This window comes from Capricornis sumatraensis, chromosome 19 (assembly GCF_032405125.1).
Source record: "Capricornis sumatraensis isolate serow.1 chromosome 19, serow.2, whole genome shotgun sequence".
NCBI classification, from domain to species: domain Eukaryota; kingdom Metazoa; phylum Chordata; class Mammalia; order Artiodactyla; family Bovidae; genus Capricornis; species Capricornis sumatraensis.
This window is the reverse complement of record NC_091087.1, coordinates 25,330,708-25,352,264: the sequence shown is the minus strand read 5'-3', so window position 1 is coordinate 25,352,264 and position 21,557 is coordinate 25,330,708. Positions and strand designations below refer to the sequence as shown.

General features: G+C 49.2%; 1 protein-coding gene across 1 annotated transcript; it reads left to right on the top strand.

Moving 5' to 3' along the window:
- Positions 1 to 3,152: 3,152 nt before the first annotated feature.
- Positions 3,153 to 16,361, top strand: LOC138095160 (myeloid-associated differentiation marker-like). Its single transcript, XM_068991149.1, has 2 exons — positions 3,153 to 5,687; positions 16,344 to 16,361. The coding sequence occupies exon 1, from the start codon at positions 3,617 to 3,619 to the stop codon at positions 4,604 to 4,606; it is 990 nt and encodes a 329-aa protein (XP_068847250.1). The 5' UTR covers positions 3,153 to 3,616; the 3' UTR covers positions 4,607 to 5,687; positions 16,344 to 16,361.
- Positions 16,362 to 21,557: the final 5,196 nt, after the last annotated feature.

Genomic DNA, 21,557 nt, shown 5'->3' with positions numbered 1-21,557 from the left:
AACTTTTTCACTGTCCTCTTTCACTTTCATCAAGAGGCTCTTAGGATCTTCTTCACTTTTGGCCATAAGAGTGTTGTCATCTGCATACCTGAGGTTATTGATATTTGTCCTGCCAGTCTTGATTCCAGCTTGTGCTTCATCCAGCACAGCAGTTTGCATGATCTACTCTGCATTAAAGTTAAATTAGCATGGTGACAGTATACAACCTTGATGTACTTCTTTCTCGATTTGGAAATCTTTTCCCAATTTCTCAACAGGAGGAATTGAGCAGCCATCCCATGAACCATGAGGCTTGGTCAGGGAGCCCCTCATGTGAGCCCACCCTGGGCAATTCTTTTATTGAAGCACAGAGACATTTCCAGAGAAGGCGATGGCACCCCACTCCAGTACTCTTGCCTGGAAAATCCCATGGATGGAGGAGCCTGGAAGGCTGCAGTCCATGGGGTCCCAAAGATTCGGACACGACTGCACGACTTCACTTTCACTTTTCACTTTCATGCATTGGAGAAGGAAATGTCAACCCACTCCAGCGTTCTTGCCTGGAGAATCCCAGGGAGGGGGGAGCTTGGTAGGCTGCCATTTATGGAGTTGCACAGAGTCGGACACGACTGAAGCGACTTAGCAGCAGCAGCAGCAGCAGAGACATTTCCAACCTCCTGGGAAGTGAGGTCCCAGGGTTGTGTTCAATTTGATTTAGAAAAATATAAGAATATGAGGTTCTTGCACTGAGACTTGAAGAGGCCAATGCACACTTGCTTTTATGGATAAAAAATTAGCCAATAGTCAGACAACCGAAGAAAGAATTGGAAACTTTATTGGAACCAACCTGAGAAGTTTAACTGGGGAGACAGTCTCTCAAGAAGCTCCAAGAGCTGTTTTGAGAAGATCAGGGTTAGAGGTCAGTGTTTATGTGATTTGGGGAAGGACATGAAACCAGCCCCCGTCCTGGTAGAAGGTTGCTTCACTCAGGAAGAACAGATATCATGTTTAATGCTATTGACTATGCCAAAGCCTTTGACTGTGTGGATCACAATAAACTGTGGAAAATTCTGAAAGAGATGGGAATACCAGACCACCTAACCTGCCTCTTGAGAAATCTGTATGCAGGTCAGGAAGCGACAGATAGAACTGAACATGGAACAACAGACTGGTTCCAAATAGGAAAAGGAGTACGTCAAGGCTGTATATTGTCACCCTGCTTATTTAACTTCTATGCAGAGTACATCATGAGAAACGCTGGACTGGAAGAAGCAAAAGCTGGAATCAAGATTAATGGGAGAAATATCAATAACCTCAGATATGCAGATGACAGCACTCTTATGGCAGAAAGTGAGGAGGAACTAAAAAGCCTCTTGATGAAAGTAAAAGAGGAGAGTGAAAAAGTTGGCTTAAAGCTCAACATTCAGAAAACGAAGATCATGGCATCTGGTCCCATCACTCCATGGGAAATAGATGGGGAAACAGTGGAAAAAGTGTCAGACTTTATTTTTGGGGGCTCCAAAATCACTGCAGATGGTGATTGCAGCCATGAAATTAAAAGATGCTTACTCTTTGGAAGAAAAGTTATGACCAACCTAGATAGTATATTCAAAAGCAGAGACATTACTTTGCCGACTAAGGTCTGTCTAGTCAAGGCTATGGTTTTTCCTGTGGTCATGTATGGATGTGAGATTTGGACTGTGAAGAAAGCTGAGTGCCGAAGAATTGATGCTTTTGAACTGTGGTGTTGGGGAAGACTCCTGAGAGTCCCTTGGACTGCAAGGAGATCCAACCAGTCCATTCTGAAGGAGATCAGCCCTGAGATTTCTTTGGAAGGAATGATGCTAAAGCTGAAGCTCCAGTACTTTGGCCACCTCATGCGAAGAGTTGACTCATTGGAAAACACCCTGATGCTGGGAGGGATTGGGGGCAGGAGGAGAAGGGGACGACAGAGGATGAGATGGCTGGATGGACTCGATGGACGTGAGTCTGAGTGAACAGGGAGGCTTGGCGTGCTGCGCTTCATGGGGTTGCGAAGAGTCGGACACGACTGAGCGACTGAACTGAACTGAATTGAACCAAATATTTAACAAATCAGTTCTAACTGCAAGAGAGTGGAGGAATTTAGAGACCCATTCAGGGGGCACACTGTTCTTTAGACTAGAAAACATACATGGGTTAGGATGTATGAAAATTTAAAACTCATTTTTCTTCTTGGTTACAGAGTCATACTCTAGTTTTGCCAATCGGCCAACATGCGTCCCAGTGGACTTCTAGAAGGGATAGATATGGCCCCCTCGCTTCACTTTGCTTGCTCCCCCAGAACATATTTCAAATAAACAAATTCTTCTCCAAGAAGAGGCACACACAGAGTCATAAACAAGCCATGTCCTGTGGTGTCCAGACTGCGGGGGACCGCCCGTGAAGGGTTAAGTCTTGGGAGCTGCTCCGCAGGTATGCAGAGCCTTAGGCATTGTTCCTAAGCTCCCTGCCCCGCCACCCTTGAAGAGTTTTTACAGCCCTTAAGGTCAGGGTGTCCTGCAACATGTCATAGAAGATAGATTACTTAGTATACTCTGTACACAATGGTAAGGGTCTAGTGATTGTATCCTGAGGTTAAAAAATAATCTTGTACATGTCTTAAGTCACGTACATTATCCTATAAATACTATAGCCTAATAAAGAAAGGCATCAGCCAATTGTGGTCTGATCCTCTCAACCCCATCTTTTGTCTCTCTCTTATTTTTCTTAGCGGGGACGCTCCGTTCTCTCCCTGTGCAGGTGCAACTCTTGCTTGTGCTGGCCGCGGCACAGACTGACCACAAAGTTCCAAAGGGCAAATGATTTGCCCAAACAGGAGGGAATGGGGGGCTTCCAGGGCGCATACCCTCCACTCACTCAGTCAAGAGCTCAGCTGCTCCTTCAGAGGCCAGTTTGCAGTCTCTCAACAGAAAGTGAAAGCAGGCTGTGAGCAAGCAGTGGGGAGGGACAGAGGAAATTCTGGAAACTAACAAATTCAGCAGCTGCTGGCTCAACCCTGTAGATCCTCCCTGGCCTTCCCAGGTACACTCCTCTGCTCGTCACAGAGGGAGCTGGAAGGGCTGGAGCCCCAGGGACCTGATTCCTGCCTGCATGCCCAACACTGTCCCCCGGCTCAGGCTCAGGCTGCTCTTCGCTGAAGAAGCCAATACAGAGAAAAGCACTGGGTAGAAGAAAAGTCGCTTTACATTAAGGAAGCCAGCCACCAGGGGAGAAGGCGGATCACTGTGCAAGAGAACCAACCCCCAGCACTGCAAGGCTCAGCCCACATTTATACAAGGAGGGGGGCAGGAAACGGATGTGGGCTACACGCTGAGAGTATTGGAGACTTGACATTAAATACCAGGCGCCTTGCTGGGGACTAAGAACACGCATGTGGCCCTTACTTTGTTAAGATCAGTGCATTGTTCTAAAGATCAGCGGTTGTATCCTTCTGAAAAATCAAGGACAGAGGGAGAGCTGAACCGGCCCAGTGAAAGAGGAAACAGAATATCCAATTCCGGAGCTGCATTTACCTATTTACAAGACTTTGGGTGGAAAGCAAACAAGGTTCCATACAGCACCGCAGCCCGTGACCTGCCTGACCGACAGGAGCACTATGAGCTCGTTCTCTGGCTGGAGCCTCTTCCTCCGCATGGGGCAGCTGCTCTCCACCCTCGTGCCCATCTGGCTGACCAGTAAGGACACTCTGGAGGTGGGTGTAATCAACTGGTGCCTGTTCATCTGGTCCATCTGCTTCGGCCTGACCTTTCTCGGCTTCATAGTGGAGTTGGGCAGTCTCTTCAAACTGCCGTTAGGTAACTTCCAGTGCCTCCTCCGCTTGTATGATAAGTTCCAGTCCCTCCTCCGCTTGTATCGGGATGGCGTTCTCCACGCCTTTGGCTCTTACTTTGCCGTCGTCTGCCTCTCGGCTGCCGTCATCTTCGGCCCCACCTACATCCAGTTCTATGATCCAGGCCCCGCCAGAAACCGCGCCATCACCGCCACTGCCTTCTCCTGTGCGGCTGGTCTGCTTTACGCCATCGAAGTGGCCTGGGTCTGTCACCGACCCGGTAGAATAAATTGCTTTTGGCCAACATTCCCAGGTGTGCTCAGGAGGCTGGAGAACTATGCGGCCAACATCATCTTCGCCTTCATCTGCAACGCTGAACTGTACCTGCACCAGCTGGCCCTGGTGTGGTGTGTGGCCGTGTACTCCAGCTGCTTCGTCCTGGGGGTCATGAACTTCCTTATGAATGGGTGTGACTGTGACAACAACATAAAGCTTCCCCTCCGCTTCCATTTGCTGTGGGTGCAGACTGTGCTCCCTGTCTTCCTCTATGTCACGGCAGCGATCCTCTGGCCCCTCTACCAGTTCCACGAGAAGCTGGGGGGGCAGCCCCAGCGGTCCAGCGATATGAGCTGCAGTGATCAGCTCAACATCTTTGTCTGCATCTGGGACCAACGACTGGCTGTGGCCATCCTGACAGGCATCAACCTGCTGGTTTACACGGCTGACATGGTGTATCTAGTCCGAGAAGCTTTTGTAGGTGGCTCAGACCGTAGAGAATCTGCCTGCAATGCAGCAGACTTGAGTTCGCTCCCTTAGGCATGAAGATCCCTGTGAGAAGGAAATGGCAACCACTCCAGCTTTTCGCCTAGGAAATCCAATGGACAAAGGAGTCTAGCAGGCTCCAGTCCGTGGGCTCGCAAACAGTCAGGCACAACTGAGCTACTAACACCTTCACTTTTACACAGGCTAGCCCGGGGACACTTAATTCTCTTCACTGCACTTTCCCCACCAATTTCTGACATCCCCTAACATCCTCTTCCTGGCTCCCTCCCTCCTCTCACATCCTTCCCCATTCATCTCACTCTCTTTTCTCTTTCTTTCCCCTCCCAGCCCTGCCAGTGCCCCTGGACTTGTTGGTCTTAGAGATTCAGACGTGGAAATGGCAGCCGGCTCCCTTCCCTCTGTCCACCTTCTCTGCTTGTTTCCTTTTGGCTGCTGGGTCCTGTTTATTAGTCACACCCTCCTGATTATAAAACAGACTGGGACCTGAGACCCTTTGCTGCAATGCTTGCACATGGACACATGTCTCCTCCAGCAACAAAATGCAAAGAAATTGCATGGGCCCCAAAAATAATTTTGTGCTTGTGCAGTGGGGCCAACTCCAGACAAAGATAAAAAGAGACCAAAAAAGAGAAAAGAAAAACCCAGCTGCCACTTGTAAAGAGCCTGGAGCAAAAAGGAGGACTTGGGAGAAAAGCAGGGTATTGAGCATGCCCCCCGCACACACCATCACCCAAGGGGTGAGCAAACCACCTCCGCCACCCCTCCATCCTGACCCCTGGACATACCTCCTACCCTCACCGTGTATAAGCAGCACGCTTTCTTACATCCTCTGCCTCATGGGGCGAGCAAGGGAATCTGTTACTTGTTCTCACTTCCCCCTGTTTCTACAGGGGCCCCAATAAAGTCTTGCCTGAATTTCTTGTCTGGCTTCTAGTCAGTCTCCATTGACTGAGGGGGCCAAGAACCCTGGTTGGTATATATTTTGTGGCCCCCAACGTGGGGCATTTGTCCTCTTCCGGGGAGATGATTTGGCACCTCGTAGACCACCGAAAGCAGCTTCCTTATGGGTGACAAGTGGCCGTCTGACCCTCCTGTTTCAACGTCACCGCGTTTGGTAAGTCTGTCCCTGGCCCTGGCGGCCCTGAGTCCCCTCATTCAGGCAACTCTCTCCCCCTCCCCTTTCCCTTTCCCTCTTTTGAGATCTCTCCACTTTTCTCTCTGCCCTCTCCCCTCTCTGTCCTCTCTCATTTCTGTCCTTTCTTCCAAGAGAGAGGACATCAGGCAGCTACAGCTGCCTCAGCCCCTCTCAGTCATGAGACCCGCTCCCTTCGGCCGGCAATGGCTCACCTTGACAGGTGACAGGAGGAAGTGGGAGAGGCTTGCCGCACACCGTGCAGACGGTGGTGCACGGGCTCTGCCTGACCGGAGGCTGCTCGGGGAGAGAGAGGTTCGCCCACACGTGTGTCGCGGCTGGAAGTCTGATCATCTCACTCTTCTCCCCTGTATTGTCCTGCTGAGGCAGGAGAGAGATAGGCATTTATGATTGGTCTCTGGTTTTCACTTCTTAAGGATGAGAACAAGTTGAACTTCAGGCTGGACACTTACAACTGGCCTCCTGTTTGCATTTCCTGAGACGGGCGTTAGGTGGGCTCCAGGCTGGCATTTACCATCAGCCTCCTATTTGCTTTCTGAAATGAGAGTAACAGAAACAGTTCAAGCAGCCTTGTCTCCGTGGACACCTGAAGGGAATAGTCACGGCAGGAACAGAGAGGGGCTAAACCTTGTTCGAGTAAAGGATCAAGAGATTTTCCCCCTCTTTGGGGCAAGAGAGACCCTACACATGTGCAGAAAGGCTCCTTGGGGGCCGAAAGTCAGGGGACAATGCCAGGCCATAAAGAGTCTTGCTTCTCCCAGAAGCCTTTGTAGCAAGATCCCTCTTGGTTGAGAGGTGTGTGCACACCTAGGGGCAAGGTTCTGAGACAAATCAGGCAGGGGTCAAAGCAGGATGTCTGGCCAGAGGGAAGACAAAGAACTGCCCTACAGAACTGATTTAACCGCCTCTTTCCTGAGCTCCTCCTCACTAGGGGGCACGCCGACACCCTTTTTCTCCGAGTGTTCATCTCTCCCTTGCTTCTGTCTTAGCTCAACTAAGTTTCTCAGCGTCCTCTTCCACTTCTTGCTCTGCTGTGTCTCTGATAATAAACTTTGTACCTGCATTTAAGGTTTTTGCTTCCATGAGAAATGCATTTTTCAGTCCGGGCAAGAGTCAGGGGGAAATAGCTTTTAGCCTCTGGCCCTTGCTGGTCTGGTGGCTAGGATTCCTGGCTTTCATCCAGGCTGTGTGTGTGTGTTCAGTTGCTTAGACATGTCCAGCTCTTTGCAACCCCATGGACTGTAGCCGCCAGGCTCCTCTGTCCATGAGATTGTCCAGGCAAGACTATTGGAGTGGGGTGCCATTTTCTACTTCAGGGGAACTTCTAGGGGATCGAACCAGTGTCGCTTTCATCTCCTGCATTGGCTGGTGGATTCTTTACCACAGGGAAGCCAGGCTGCTCAGGTTCAATTCCTGGGCAGGGAATTAAGATCTCACTTCACACCGCTTCTCACTACTGCCTCACTGAGATCAGAATCGTGTGACAGGCTGACTGTGAGGTTCCTGAGGATAGTCCAGCGGGACAGGTTAGGCGTTTAAGAAGAGGCTAGTGAATCATGAGGCTTCCCAGGTGACGCTAGTGGTAAAGAACCTGCCTGCCAATGCAGGTAGACGTAAGAGACGCAGGTTCAATCCCTGGGTAGGAAAGATCCCCTGGAGGAGGCATGGCAACCCACTGCAGTATCCTTGCCTGGAGAATCGGATGGACAGAGGAGCCTGGTGGGCTACTGTCTGTAGGGTTGCACAGAGTCAGACACGACTTAACCGACTTAGCACGCACGCATGCAGTTCGTCATCTCCTAAGGAAATAATTGAAGTTACCAACATGAGTACAATTTCCCAGAAAGACTAGGCAGTGTGGGAAGCAGAGATGGCTGAGAGGGGAGACCTGAGAAAACACTGATATTTAAGCAGCAGGCAGAGGAAGAATCTGCCAAGAAGTAGGCAGGATCAAGAGGAAAAGATCAAGAGGCTCCTGTCATTTAAATAATAATAATAGAGAAGAGAGTGTCAGGAGGATGTGGTCAACATGGTTACATGTGCAGAGGCAAGCAGAGTTCATGTGGGATCAGCACTGAAAAGTGTTCATTGGATGTGACAATTTGAAAATCTTTGAGAGCCTCAGGACAGAAGCCAGTGCATTTGAGACTGAGAAAGAGAAGGAAAGACTGTAACTACAGGTTTCTCCTGGGGCAGCTAGTGTCTGTGAGGGGAAGGAGAGATAGGGTCATAGTGGAGATGAGCCGAGGATCAAGGGAACCTACATGATACGTTTGCAGAAGGACATTTACTACAGGTTAACTTCAACCCAGTGGAACATCCAAATATTGATCCAAGGTCAAAACATGATAAAACATGAATCATAAGGAGAGTGGATGAAATCTGCTAGTAAATAAAGAATATGTTGTTGAATAGTGTGAGCATTCAACTATCTTCAAGTCAAAACAGGAAATGAGAAAGAAGATGGTAAAAGTTATTACTGTGGCGAGACCCGTGGCCACCACCTCAGAGTCACCCTCTTGTTTCCTTCATAAACCCGGTTCTGAGTGGAGCACATTACTATTTCCAGATGCTGTCACTGCTATCGTATGTCGCCTCACAGTTCTTCCAGTTCTTGTTTTATCCACATTGTCCAATATGTTAATAGCAGCCAGTAGATATGTTTGGCTACTTCATTTTTAATTAATTAAAATTAGGCAGAATTAAAAATTCAACCCCTCAGTCCTACCAGCCACATTTCAGCACCTATTCCCACATGTTGTTAGCAGTTTCTATATGGGACTGGAGGAGGAAATGGCAACCCACTCCAGTGTTCTTGCCTGAAAAATTTCATAGACAGAGGCCTGGACGGCTACAGTCCAAAGGTTCGCAAAAAGTCGGACACGACTGAGCTGCTGAAGACGCCCTGTGTTGGACAGGGCAGGTATTGAACTCTTCCATCACTGTAGAAAGTTCTCCTGGGCTGCCCTGCTGCGTCTATCCCGAGGCTATGTTGTCAGATGCATATATGTGTGTGCTTGTCATGTCTTCTTCATTATGTTCATTTTATCAATTCATAAAATAGTTCCTTATCCCATATGATGTTTGTGACCTTAAATTCTATTTTCAAAATTTAAATCTGTAACCCAGGCTTTAGTCAATTTACACTTATCCAAAGAATCGTCTCTGCATTGCTTTATTCCCTGCCACATCGGAAATTTTCATAATCTACACACATGTTCCAGGTTTCTGGCCAATTGAAGTGATAAGGGAATCACAGAAAATGAGGGGTTTATTCACACAAAATGGAGCCCATCAACTTTGTTGAACATGTCCACTAAGAAATTCATGCTTGTTGATTCAAGTCAGTTTCACTTTCAGATTTGTTCAGCAATTTCTTTCCTGCTCCGGCTGATTTCTTACTGAATGTCCCCATCTACTGGTGAATAGTGGGAAAATATACTGTTTTCTTAAATCCCATCAGTCCCTCTTGTAGGCTGAAAAAAAAAAAAAAAATTCTCTAGAGAGATTTCCATGTCAAATTCCTGTACCTTACGAAAGTTACTTCATTTGGGGGAAAGAACATTGCAGATCTGATTAAGATAAAAATCGTGAGCTAAGAAGCTAATCCTGGATTTCTGGGTGAGCCCTAAATGCGATAATAGGTGTTCTTATGAAAGAGATGTAGGGCTGTCCCTGGTGGTCCAGCGGTTAAGACTCTGCGCGTCCACTTCAGGAGGCGCGGGTTCAGTCCCTGATTGGTGAGCTAAGATCCCGCCTGCCTCAAGGTGTGGCCAGTAAAGAAGGAGGTCAGCCCAGCACACACGGAGGAGGCGGCAGTGTGAAGATGGAAGCAGAGATAGGAGTGATGCTGTCAGGAGCCCCGGAGCACTGCGGAAGACCAGCAGCTACCAGCAGCTGGACGGCAAGGAATGGGCTCTTCCTCAGGTCTTCCAGAGGAGTGGGGCCCTGCTGACATCTTGAGTCCAGATATCTGGCCTCCTGAACGGTGAAAGAATAACTTTCTGCTATTTTAAGCCATCAAGGTTACGGTGACTTGTTTCAGCAGCCCGAGGAGACTACAGTAAGTCCCTACATATAAATGAATTCTGCTCTGAGAGCACATTTGTAAGTCCAATTTTTTCATGAGTCCAGCAAAGTTAGCCTAGGTACCCAACTAACACAATCAGCTATATAGTACTGTACGGTAACAGGTTTATAATACTTGCCACATAATCATACATAAAAAGCAAACATAAACATTTTTAACCTTACAGTACAGTATCTTGACAAGCACTGTAAAACTTGAAAAGTTCAGTACAAGGCTGGCATTAGAGAGGCTGGCATCGACTGAATAGTCAACTACCGGCTGCATCTGTGCTGCCTTTATGCTTGCTTCTGGACATCCTGGACTTGAAATAAAGGTAATGCACTACCGTACCTTGGGCTTCCCTGGTGGCTCAGCAACAAAGAATCCACCTGCAATGCTGGAGACCAGATTCCATCCCTGGGTCGGGTAAATCCCTGGAGAAGGAAATGGCAACCCACTTCAGGATTCTTGCCTGGGAAATCCCATGGACAGAGGAGTCTGGCAGGCTATGGTCCCTGGGGCCGCTAGAGTCTGACACGACTCAGCGACTAAACCACCTCCGACACCACTACTGCACCCTATGCAGCACTATACGGTAAAGCACACAGAGCTCAAGCCCTCGGAGAGGATGCAAGCACGTGACACTGTACGCCAGACATGAAGTAACTTTTGTAAACGTGCATTCGTATCTTTGAGTTCACAGCATAAAGCTTCATCTGTAGGGGACTTCCTATAATATACTCCCATGACTCTCCTATCTTCTGCTGAAACCCAGAACTACAGCTGTATTCCTGCAGCAGGGTTTCTAATTCCTCAACTTCTCCCAACTATATTTCAAAATATCTCTGTATCTCTGCCTTTTCTAACAACAACAATTCAAGGGCATCTGCCATCTGCCTCTGGGGAGGCTGAATCCTGTGCTGCGGCAGCTGCTGACCTTTGACACTCCCTGGTGAAGGACAGGAAAGCCTGACATGCTGCAGTACATGGGATCACAAAGAGTTTGACACGACTTAGCAACTGAACAATAAAAATGACCCTGCAATCCCACTCCTGGGCATATATGCAGAACTGGCTCACTGGAAAAGAACCTGATGCTGGGAAAGATTTAAGGCAGGAGGAGAAGGGGACGACAGAGGATGAGGTGGTTGGATGGCACCACCGACTCAATGGACATGAGTTGGAGCAAGCTCTGGGAGTTGGTGATGGACAGGGAAGCCTGGCATGCTGAAGTCCATGGGGTCGCAAAGAGTCAGACAGGACTGAATGACTGAACTGAATATTCACTGCAGCACTGTTTACAGTAGCCAAGATATGGACGCAGCCTAAGGTGTCCCTGTCACAGCCCTGGAACCCCTTCAGGCCCCTGTTCTTCTCTCTCAGTTCCAGTCCAGGCCCCTCCTCCATGGGAAGGTTGGCTCCATGCCTGCATCTCTTCTGGGTCAGAAGACCCCTACTGGGCTGCCTCAGGGCCACTGGGAACCTGGGATCCCCCTCCCCCCGCCCGTCATCTCCACTCTGCCCCACCCCCACCCCAGTCTGGGGTGCATCCTCAGGGCTGTCGCTTCCCAGGCGTCCTGCAGGGGCCTCCTCTTTCAGCTCCTGCCCTTAAAAGGGGGTGATCATCCATCCTCACACCCTCCCTGGGATGCCCTGAAAGGCTCCATTCAGCATCAGACACAGCATCCTTGTTCATTTTCAGTCCCTTCTTTCCTGGCTTGGAAGCTGCTGACCAGTCTCCCAGGCCAGGAATATCCTCATCAGGTAGGATTTCTAGATCTTTCCAGACTCCCACCTGGATGGCAGCTTTGGAGCCCAGCACTGTGTTAATCTATTCTGTGCTTGCTCAGTGTGGCCCCACCTTGGAGTCATGCTGGCTTGGGGTCTCCCTTCCTCAATGAGGAAGAGTCACATGTGAAGGCAACACTGGGGGAGGGGACTCACTACAGTCCCTACTTCCACGTCCCCACAGCCTTGCTCTCACCCCAGGGCTCCTCCCTGTGCGCCCCTGAAGCCGCCCTCCTCTGCTGGGGGCTGTGTCCCCTCAGATGGCAGCTCCTTCTCGTGATGGCTGCAGCGAGGAGAGGCCAGGACACATGTGTCTTCAGGGGCTGTGGAAGGAGGTCGTGGCCCTGAAGGCATGTCCTGCATCCCGGAGCTCAGGGCTCCCACCCACGGGCCCTGCTGATGTGTGGGCTGTAAAGCAAAGCGTTCAAACTCACAGCTTTGGCATTTCCATAAGGGGTTCCCCTTACAATCTTCTGACCTTAGGGAAGGCACTTGATTCCCCAAGCCTTAGTTTTCTCATCTGTAAAATGGAGTTAGCAGCACAATCCACAGTCCCTTTTCTGAAACCCTTGGGGTCAGATATTCTTTAGAATTCGGAATTTTTCAGCTTCAGACAGGTGACATGGTACATCTACTCTCTATGACATCAGACCCCCCTTGTAATCAGACACATTCGTGTTTCTGCAACTGAACTTTTGAATAGTCACAAGTGAAATAACAAAGGTCATAACATGTCTCATGTGTCTTCAGGTCAGATTTTGTTAAAAAAGAATTGGCAAATATTTGTTTTCAATTTTGAAATATTGAAGGTTGAGATTTTTAAATAACTCTTTTCAGTTTTGAAACATTGAGGGTTGAGACTTGAAGGGTTGGGATTAAAGATAAGGACCGTACTACCCTGTGTCTGCGTAGTTAATGGCACTCACAGCCCAGAGAGATACAAAAGGTTCGTGTTTGAGGCCAGACCCAGCCCAGCTGTGAGGTTTGGGATAAGACAAGTCTCCTGATGAGGTCAAGGGTGGTGGGCGGGGAGAATCATTCTGGAGTGGCTGTGGTCACGGTGTGGTTTAGTCACTCAGTGGTGTCCAAGTCCTGAGACCCTATGGACTGCCGCCTGCCAGGCTCCTCTGTCCATGGGATTTCCCAGGCAAGAATACTGGAGTGGGTTGCCATTTCATTCTCCCAGGGATCTTTCTGACCCAGGGGTCAAACCAGCATCTCTTGCGTCCCCTTCCCTCCTTCTGCTCTGTCTCCTTCCTGCTTAGTGTGGTTGCCCAAGTCCTATTTTGCTTCTTTCTCTTGCTTCTTTCTTCTTTTCTGCATTTTCTGCTTTTTGCCCCTTTTCTGGTCATCCTTGGTTTTCTCCTCTCCTGTGTCCTGACCACCTGTCCCCATCTTCCTTCTTCTGATCCATCAGGACCTGAGACTCCTCCCTTCTCTGCCCACCACTCCCTCCTGCCTCCTAAGGTGCTGACTGCACAGCACACAGCCCTCTGTGTGATTCGGCCCCCCATCTCCCATGGGAGGGGAGTGTACAGGGCACCTGCCCTTTAACTTCAACTAAAATCTCTGGAGGTCTATAATTTTCAGTGGCAGGAGTCTTGAACCAGAGACCCTGGGCCCTGGGCCCCACCTGGGTGTTCCAGCCCCACCTGAGATTGGCTCCAGAATTTGTGCAGGCTCACTAAACACCCGCTGCCTAGAGGCCATCTTAGAGGAAGCCAGGGGTAGATACTGCCCATCCCAGCTACTCTCTGGGGAATCCAAGTAGGAGTGGTGAAGCAACACAAAAACTGTGAGACCCCTGTCTGCAGTGTGGGAGAGGGGCAGCGGTGTGGGCCTGCTGCCTCAGTGATCAGCACAGCAGGTCCTGCCTCTGCAGGGAGAGGAGCAGAGCCCCTGCAGCCTTAGGGTGTGTTAGCCTGGGATTTCTTTTTTCTTTCTTCTGGTCAGGAGGACAAAACTTATTGGGTGACTTGTTCTTAAAGAGAAAGTTCCTTTTCAGAATTTCTTGGGCAGGTGGTTTGGGGTTGGGGGTGGGGTGGTTGTTGCTGCCTCCATTGTGAAAGGAATTGCATTGTTTGAGTGTGAAGTGACACGTATGTGTGTTTCTGTGTACCTGTTGCTTTCTGAGGCCGCTTCCTGATTTTCTGGAATCAGGTAAAATAAGTAGATAAGTAGATAGATACGTCTTTTTGTTTCCATCAGGCCCTGCTGTCAATCATCAGGAAAAGACTTGTTGATGGAGGTCTTCTCCATCAACTGTGTGTGCTGAAGGGCTGGCCCTGGTCACCAAGTAGGTGGGTTTGGGGGTCCCAGCTTCCCCTCCACAGACCTCTGGACCCAAGGCGCCTCCCTTCTCTCTGCCTTTGGAGACAGGCCTGTGTGGGCATCTCTCAGCTCCTCCCCCAGCCTGTCTGCTTTGGAGTCAGAGCAGATGTGACTGTGAATCCAGTCGCGGACCCAGATCTGCCTCCCTTCACTCTGGGCTTCTGTTTCATCTTCCCCTGCTTGTGGTCAGCCCTCTATATGCCCAGCAGGAAGGAATTTCTTTTTGCTAAAGGAAACAGAAGCTCCCTAAACAGGGCAAGAGCATTCGGGCTGCTGAGCTGGACTCTGAAGAAGTGGAAAGTCCAGAACGTGAAGGAACAAGGGAGTCTGGGAGACCTCAGACTGTGGGGGCGCCTGGATGTAGATTCTCGTTTTAACAAGAATCACTGGAGAGTTGGACCCCTGGGAAGTGACTGAGGAAACTCAGGTTGTGAGAGAGAAACCTGGTCCCCACCAAGTAGAGGTCGTGGGGAAGGAGGGTCTGTGTAATCAGGGAGGATGTGACCAATAAACAGGGCCCAGCAGCCAAGAGGAAAGAAGCAGAGAGGGTGGACAGAGGGGAGGGAGCCGGTTGCCATCTCCACGTCTGAGTCTCCAGGACTGGTAAGTCCAGAAACCCGGGTAAAGGGGGGCTGGGAGGGACCAGGGGTCTCTGGCACCCCTCCCCCCTCTAGCAGATGAGGAAACTGACTCAGCATCAGTGAGTGCCCTCCTCTGGGGACGGGGCAGGTTTGTGCAGAATGAGGGTGGACGCGGCAGAGTCCCAGCCTGGAGGATGCTGCTGCCACACTTGTCACAAGCAGTGTGGGGCTGTGGACAGCCGGCCTGGGGATAGGACACCTGGTCCTGACTCTGACTCTGCCCCACACAGGTGACTCTGGACAGGTGCTGCCATCCCTGGGGTCCAGCTGTACCTCCTCTATGACGAGAAGACTAAGGGAATCCCACTCAGTTGTGTCTGACTCTTTGTGACCACATGGACTGCAGCCCACCCCGCTCATCTGTCATGGGATTTCCCAGGCAAGACTACTGGGTTGGGTTGCCATTCCCTTCTCCAGGGAATCTTCCCAACCCAGGGATCTAACCTGGGTCTCCTGCATTGCAGGAGGAGTCTTTACCATCTGAGCATCAGGGAAGACCCTGTGATGAGAAGCTTGAACTAAATACAGGATGATTACGCTTTCTTTTGGGTGCCACAGTGAGGGGACTGGAGCGGCCTTGGAATTGTGACAAATAGCCCTTAACCTCTCAGTTCAGCTCAGTTCAGTCACTCAGTTGAGTCCAACTCTGTAACCCCATGGACTGCAGGACGCCAGGCTTCCCTGTCCATCACCAACTCACAGCTGCTGCTACTGAGTCACTTTAGTCATGTCCGACTCTGTGCAACCCCATAGACAGCAACCCACCAGGCTCCCCCGTCCCTGGGATTCTCCAGGCAATAACACTAGAGTGGATTGCCATTTCCTTCTCCAATGAATGAAAGTGAAAAGTGAAAGTGAAGTCGTTCAGTCGTGTCTGACTCTAGCGACCCCATGGACTGCAGCCTACCAGGCTCCTCTATTCATGGGATTTTCCAGGCAAGAGTACTGGAGTGGGGTGCCATTGCCTTCTCTGACCTACTCACGGAACTTGCTCAAACTCACGTCCATTGAGTCAGTGATGCCATCCAACCATCTCATCCTCTGTCATCCCCTTCTCCTCACACCTTCAATCTTTCCCAGCATCGGGGTCTTTTCCAATGAGTCAGGTATTGGAGCTTCAGCTTCAGCATCAGTCCTTCCAAAGAACACCAAGGACTGATCTCCTTTAGGATGGACTGGTTGGATCTCCAGAGTCTTCTCCAACACCACAGTTCAAAAGCATTGATTCTTCAGCGCTCAGCTTTCATTATAATCCAACTCTTACATCCGTACACGACTACTGGAAAAAGCATATCTTTGACCAGATGGACCTATGTTGACAAGGAATGTCTCTGCTTTTTAATATTCTGTCTAGGTTGGTCATAGATTTCTTGCAAGGAGCAAATGTCTTTTAATTCCTTGGCTGCAGTCACCATCTGCAGTAACTTTGGAGCCCCAGAAAATAAAGTCTCTTTCTGTTTCCTTTGTTTCCCCATCTATTTGCCATGAGGGAATAGGACCAGTTGCCATGATCTCAGGTTTCTGAACGTTGAGTTTAAGCCAACTTTTTCACTGTCCTCTTTCACTTTCATCAAGAGGCTCTTAGGATCTTCTTCATTTTTGGCCATAAGGGTGTTGTCTTCTGCACACCTGAGGTTATTGACATTTCTCCCGGCAATCTTGATTCCAGCTTGTGCTTCATCCAGCCCGGCATTTCACATGATCTCTTCTGCATTAAAGGTTGTATACTTTAATATACAACCTTCATGTATACAACCTTGATGTACTTCTTTCCCGATTTCTCAACAGGAGGAATTGAGCAGCCATCCCATGAACCATGAGGCTTGAACAGCGAGCCCCTCAAGTGAGCCTGCCCTGAACAATTCTCTTACTGAAGCACAGAGACATTTCCATCTCCTGGGAAGTGAGGTCCCAGGGTTGTGTTCAATTTGATTTAGAAAAATATAAGAATACGAGGTTCCTGCACTGAGACTTGCAAAGATCAACGCATACTTGCTTTTGTGGATAAAAAATTAGCCAATAGTCAGTCAGACAATCTAAGAAAGAATTGGAAATTTTATTGAAACCAACCTGAGAAGTTTAACTGGGGAGACAGTCTCTCAAGAAGCTCCAAGAGCTGTCTTGAAGAGATCAGGGTTGGAGGTCAGTGTTTATGTGATTTGGGGAAGGACATGAAACCAGCCCATGCCTTGGTAGAAGGTTGCTTCACTCAGGAAGAACAGATATCATGGTTCATGCTTTTAGTGCTTCCTATCAGCATGGACAGATGCAGGAAACGTGGGTTCAGAGAAAAGTCTCCTGAAGATATCCAAGTATGTGAAGGCAGGTTCTGCCAGTTTTCTGAGTACAAAGTACAGTCCTGACCTTTTTCCCGACTTCCTTTCAAAGTGGATTGTAGGTCAGTGAATTGCAGCAGCTAGTGACTTGATCTTGTAGAACTGGGTGGTGGGCAACATTCTTTATCCCACAATCTATTTGTTTCCATCTTAATCTCCATCAAGGTTTGGGAGGAATCTTCCCAGGTCAGGTGAGGATTCCACTGATGGGCCACTCGATGTGCAATTCTTCTTCTAGTTCTGGTAACAGGAGCCCAAATCCCCTGAAACAATTGTCTTACTTGTCTGTCAGGCTTCAGAAACGGTCCCTCCTATTGCTTCTTCCCATATTTCGAGTCATGGATCTTATAAAACTGTAAGGTCACCTGGTCATCATCATGTTTATCAGGGGCTCAATGACACATTTGTTGATGCAAGAAACAACACTCTTGTAAAGGGCTAGACACGAGTAATATGGCTAGCGACATTACTAAGGTCATAGGAGGCAGTGTCATATAAAGTCACAAGCCTGGGGTTAGAAGAACAAAAATGGATCTTTCTGTTGGGTCAGGTATTTCTGCCCTTCGGAAAGTCTGGTTAACACATACTGCGGACGCACACTGCACACTTCAGGGCAGGGAGGAGGTCAAAACAGGCAGAGAAGAACTTTGTTTAAATTTTTCTTGTCTTGCCTTAAAATATGAATGTTATTTCATTGCTCCTTAAGATTTGCCTGCCATGGGAACCATGTCCTGGAGCCCTCCCCATCCAGCCCACCTACCCACGGGTGAAGACTCATGCTTCCTCCCAGTACAGGAGCCAGGGGCAGCAGGGTGGGGGGGCCTTCCCCTGTCCCACCCCCTCCCCTGCCACCACAGCTCTGATGCCTGACTCCTCCAGTCCTGGTGACTCCAGGATGCTGGACTCTGGGGTTTGTGGCTGAGAAAGGAGACTAAACACAATAATGGTGGCTTCCTGTCCGCCAGTTATTATAAAGGCTGCTGGTCTAAATGCACCTGTGAGCACAGACATACAGGCACATACACACACAAACACACACACTGGGCATGCACGCAGGGACACACCTTTAAATACAGTCAACCAGGCTCTGGTCCTTTAAGAGCTAAGGGGACAGAAAGTCTAGTGTTGGGGACACAACTGCTTTTTGTAGTGGGCTGGGCCTTGCCCCCAGGTCCTGGGGAAAGGTGGAAGTGTGGAGACATTTTTAAGGGCTCCAAGAGATGGGGGCTTGGGTGAGAATAAAAATCTGTTCCATTCTTCCCAGCTCTGAGAAAATTTGGGGCAATTAGTGTTATGTCGGGTTTGTGGGTTTTTCCCTTTTATCTTTGTATTGAGGTTAAATAAGAATATTACAGTTGTAGGAGAAAGGGCAAGGCTTCATCTATGACTGACAGCAGGGTTGGTGGTATCCAGAAATTCCAGAGAATTAAAAAATTCATGTATATTTACATCTATTTAGATCATATTATGTGTGGGTCCTGGAGAAGCAGGAGGCAGCATCAGAAAACAGCCGACACATAGAAACACACGTTTGTGCAGCGCAAACTCAAGCAACACAGTTTCCTCGACTGTGGCATCAGCAGTGCCCACCCATCCAACACCACCCATCGACAAACTTTGAAAAGAAACTTTTCATGTAAAAATATAGTCACCCAGTAATTTTTGTCCTTGAGACAATAAAAATTAAAGAAAAATAAAACACCCAGGCTAACATCACCTCTAATGCTGGCAGTGGCGATGCCCTTCTCCCTGCAGAGGCAGGACCTGCTGTTTTGATTACTGAGGCGGGAGGGCCCCATCACTGCCCCTCACCAACACTGCAGGCAGCTCTCTTCAAGACCCTGAAGTTCGTCACAGTCCATTGTTTATTCCTCAGAGAGTGACTGGGATCACAAACACTGGCCAAGGCCACCCGAGATCAATACCATTAATTTAGTCCCCTTGTTGGAAGAACCTTTATTATAGAGTAACAGGAAAGCTGCCACTTACCAGATCTTTAAAAATCAGTTCTAATTGCCAAAGAGTGGAGGAATTTAGAGACCCATTCAGGGGGTACACTGTTCTTTACACTAGAAAACATACATGGGTTAGGATGTATGAAAATTTAAAACTCATTTTTCTTCTTGGTTACAGAGTCATACTCTAGTTTTGCCAATCGGCCAACATGCGTCCCAGTGGACTTCTAGAAGGGATAGATATGGCCCCTCACTTCACTTTACTTGCTCCCCCAAGACATATTTCAAATAAACAAATCTTCTTCCGGGACAGGCACACACAGAGTCATAAACAAGTCATGTCCCACTCTTGCAGTGTCCAAGCTGACCCCAAATTTCCAAAGGGCAAACAATTTGCCCAAACAGGAGGGAATGGGGGGCTCCCAGGGCGCACACCCTCTACTCACTCAGTCAAGAGCTCAGCCGCTCCTTCAGAGGTCAGTTTGCTTCTCTAAATAAAAAGTGAAAGTAGGCTATGAGCAAGGAGGGAAGCAGGAAACAGCTGCAGGCTACCTGCTGTGGGTATAGGAGACCTGACAAAACCACCAGGCGCCTTACTGGGGACTGAGAACCTGAGTGTGGCCCTTACTTTGTAAAGATCAGCACATCTGTTCTAAAGATCAGTGGTTGTATCCTTCTGAAAAATCAAGGACAGACAGAGGGAGAGCTGAACCGGCTGAGTGAAACAGGAAACAACATCCAACTCCGGAGCCGTGTTTACCTATCCACAAGACATTGCGTGGAAAACAAGCAAGGTTACAAACAACGCTGCTGCCCGTGACCTACCTGACCGTCACGAACACTATGAGCTTGTTCTCAGGTCTGGACGGCAAGACCATCATGAACCTCTTCCTCCGCGTGGGGCAGCTGCTCTCCACCCTCGTGCCCATCTGGCTGACCAGTGAGGACACTCTGAAGGTGGGTGTAATCAACTGGTGCCTGTACATCTGGTGCATCTGCTTTGGCCTGACCTTTCTCGGCTTCGTACTGGAGTTGGGCAGTCTCTTCAAACTGCCGTTATGTAACATCCAGTCTCTCCTCCACCTGTCTGATAAGTTCCAGTACCACCTCCCCTTGTCTTGGGATGGCGTTCTCCACGCCTTTGGCTCTTATTTTGCAGTGTTCTGCCTCTCAGCTGCCGTCATCTTTGGCCCCACCTACATCCAGTTCTTTTCTCCAGGCCCCGCCCGAAATCGCGTCATCACCGCCACCACCTGCTCCTGCGTGGCTGCTCTGCTTTATGCCATCGAAGTGGCCTGGGTCTGTCGCCGACCCAGTAGAGTGTCCTGCTTTTGGCCGACCTTCCCAGGTGTGCTCAGGAGGCTGGAGAACTATGTGGCCAACATCATCTTTGCCTTCATCAGCAACACTGACCTGTCCCTGCACCAGCCAGCCCTGGTGTGGTGTGTGGCTGTGTACCTCATCTGCTTTCTCCTGGGGGCCGTGAACTACTTTGTGAATGGGTGTGACTGTGACAATGACAAAAGGCTGCCTCTCCGTGTCCCCCGTTTGCTGTGGGTGCAGACTGTGGTCTCTGTCCTCCTCTACGCTACCGCAGTGATCCTCTGGCCCCTCTACCAGTTCCAGGAGAAGTTGGGGGAGCAGCCCCAGCGATCCAGCGATATGAGCTGCAGTGATCAACTCAACATCTTTGTCTGCGTCTGGGACCAGCGACTGGCTGTGGCCATCCTGACAGTCATCAACCTGCTGGTTTATGTGGCTGACCTGGTGTATTTAGTCCGAGAAGCTTTTGTAGGTGGCTCAAATGGTAAAGAATCTGCCTGCAATGAGGAAGACCTTTCACTCACTGAATCAGGAAGATCCCTTAGAGAAGACACTGGCAACCACTCCAGTGTTTTGCCTAGGAAATCCCATGGAAAAGGAATCTCAGTTCAGTTCAGTTCAGTTCAGTCACTCGGTCGTGCCTGACTCTGCGACCCCATGAATCGCAGCACGCCAGGCCTCCCTGTCCATCACCAACTCCCGGAGTTCACTCAGACTCACATTCATCGAGTCCCTGATGCCATCCAGCCATCTCATCCTCTGTCATCCCCTTCTCCTCCTGCCCCCAATCCTTCCCAGCATCAGAGTCTTTTCCAATGAGTCAACTCTTCGCATGAGGTGGCCAAAGTATTGGAGTTTCAGCTTTAGCATCATTCCTTCCAAAGAACACCCAGGACTGATCTCCTTTAGAACAGACTGGTTGGATCTCCTTGCAGTCCAAGGGACTCTCAAGAGTCTTCTCCAACACCACACTTCAAAAGCATCAATTCTTCAGTGCTCGGCCTTCTTCACAGTCCAACTCTCACATCCATACATGACCACAGGAAAAACTATAGCCTTGACTAGACGGACCTTAGTCAGCAAAGTAATGTCTCTGCTTTTGAATATGCTATCTAGGTTGGTCATAATTTTTCTTCCCAGGAGTAAGCGTCTTTTAATTTCATGGCTGCAGTCACCATCTACAGTGATTTTGGAGCCCAAAAAAATAAAGTCTGACACTGTTTCTACTGTTTCCCCATCTATTTCCCCATGAAGTGATGGGACCAGATGCCATGATCTTCGTTTTCTGAATGTTGAGCTTTAAGCCAACTTTTTCGCTTTCCTCTTTCACTTCCATCAAGAGGCTTTTTAGTTCCTCTTCACTTTCTGCCATAAGGGTGGTGTCATCT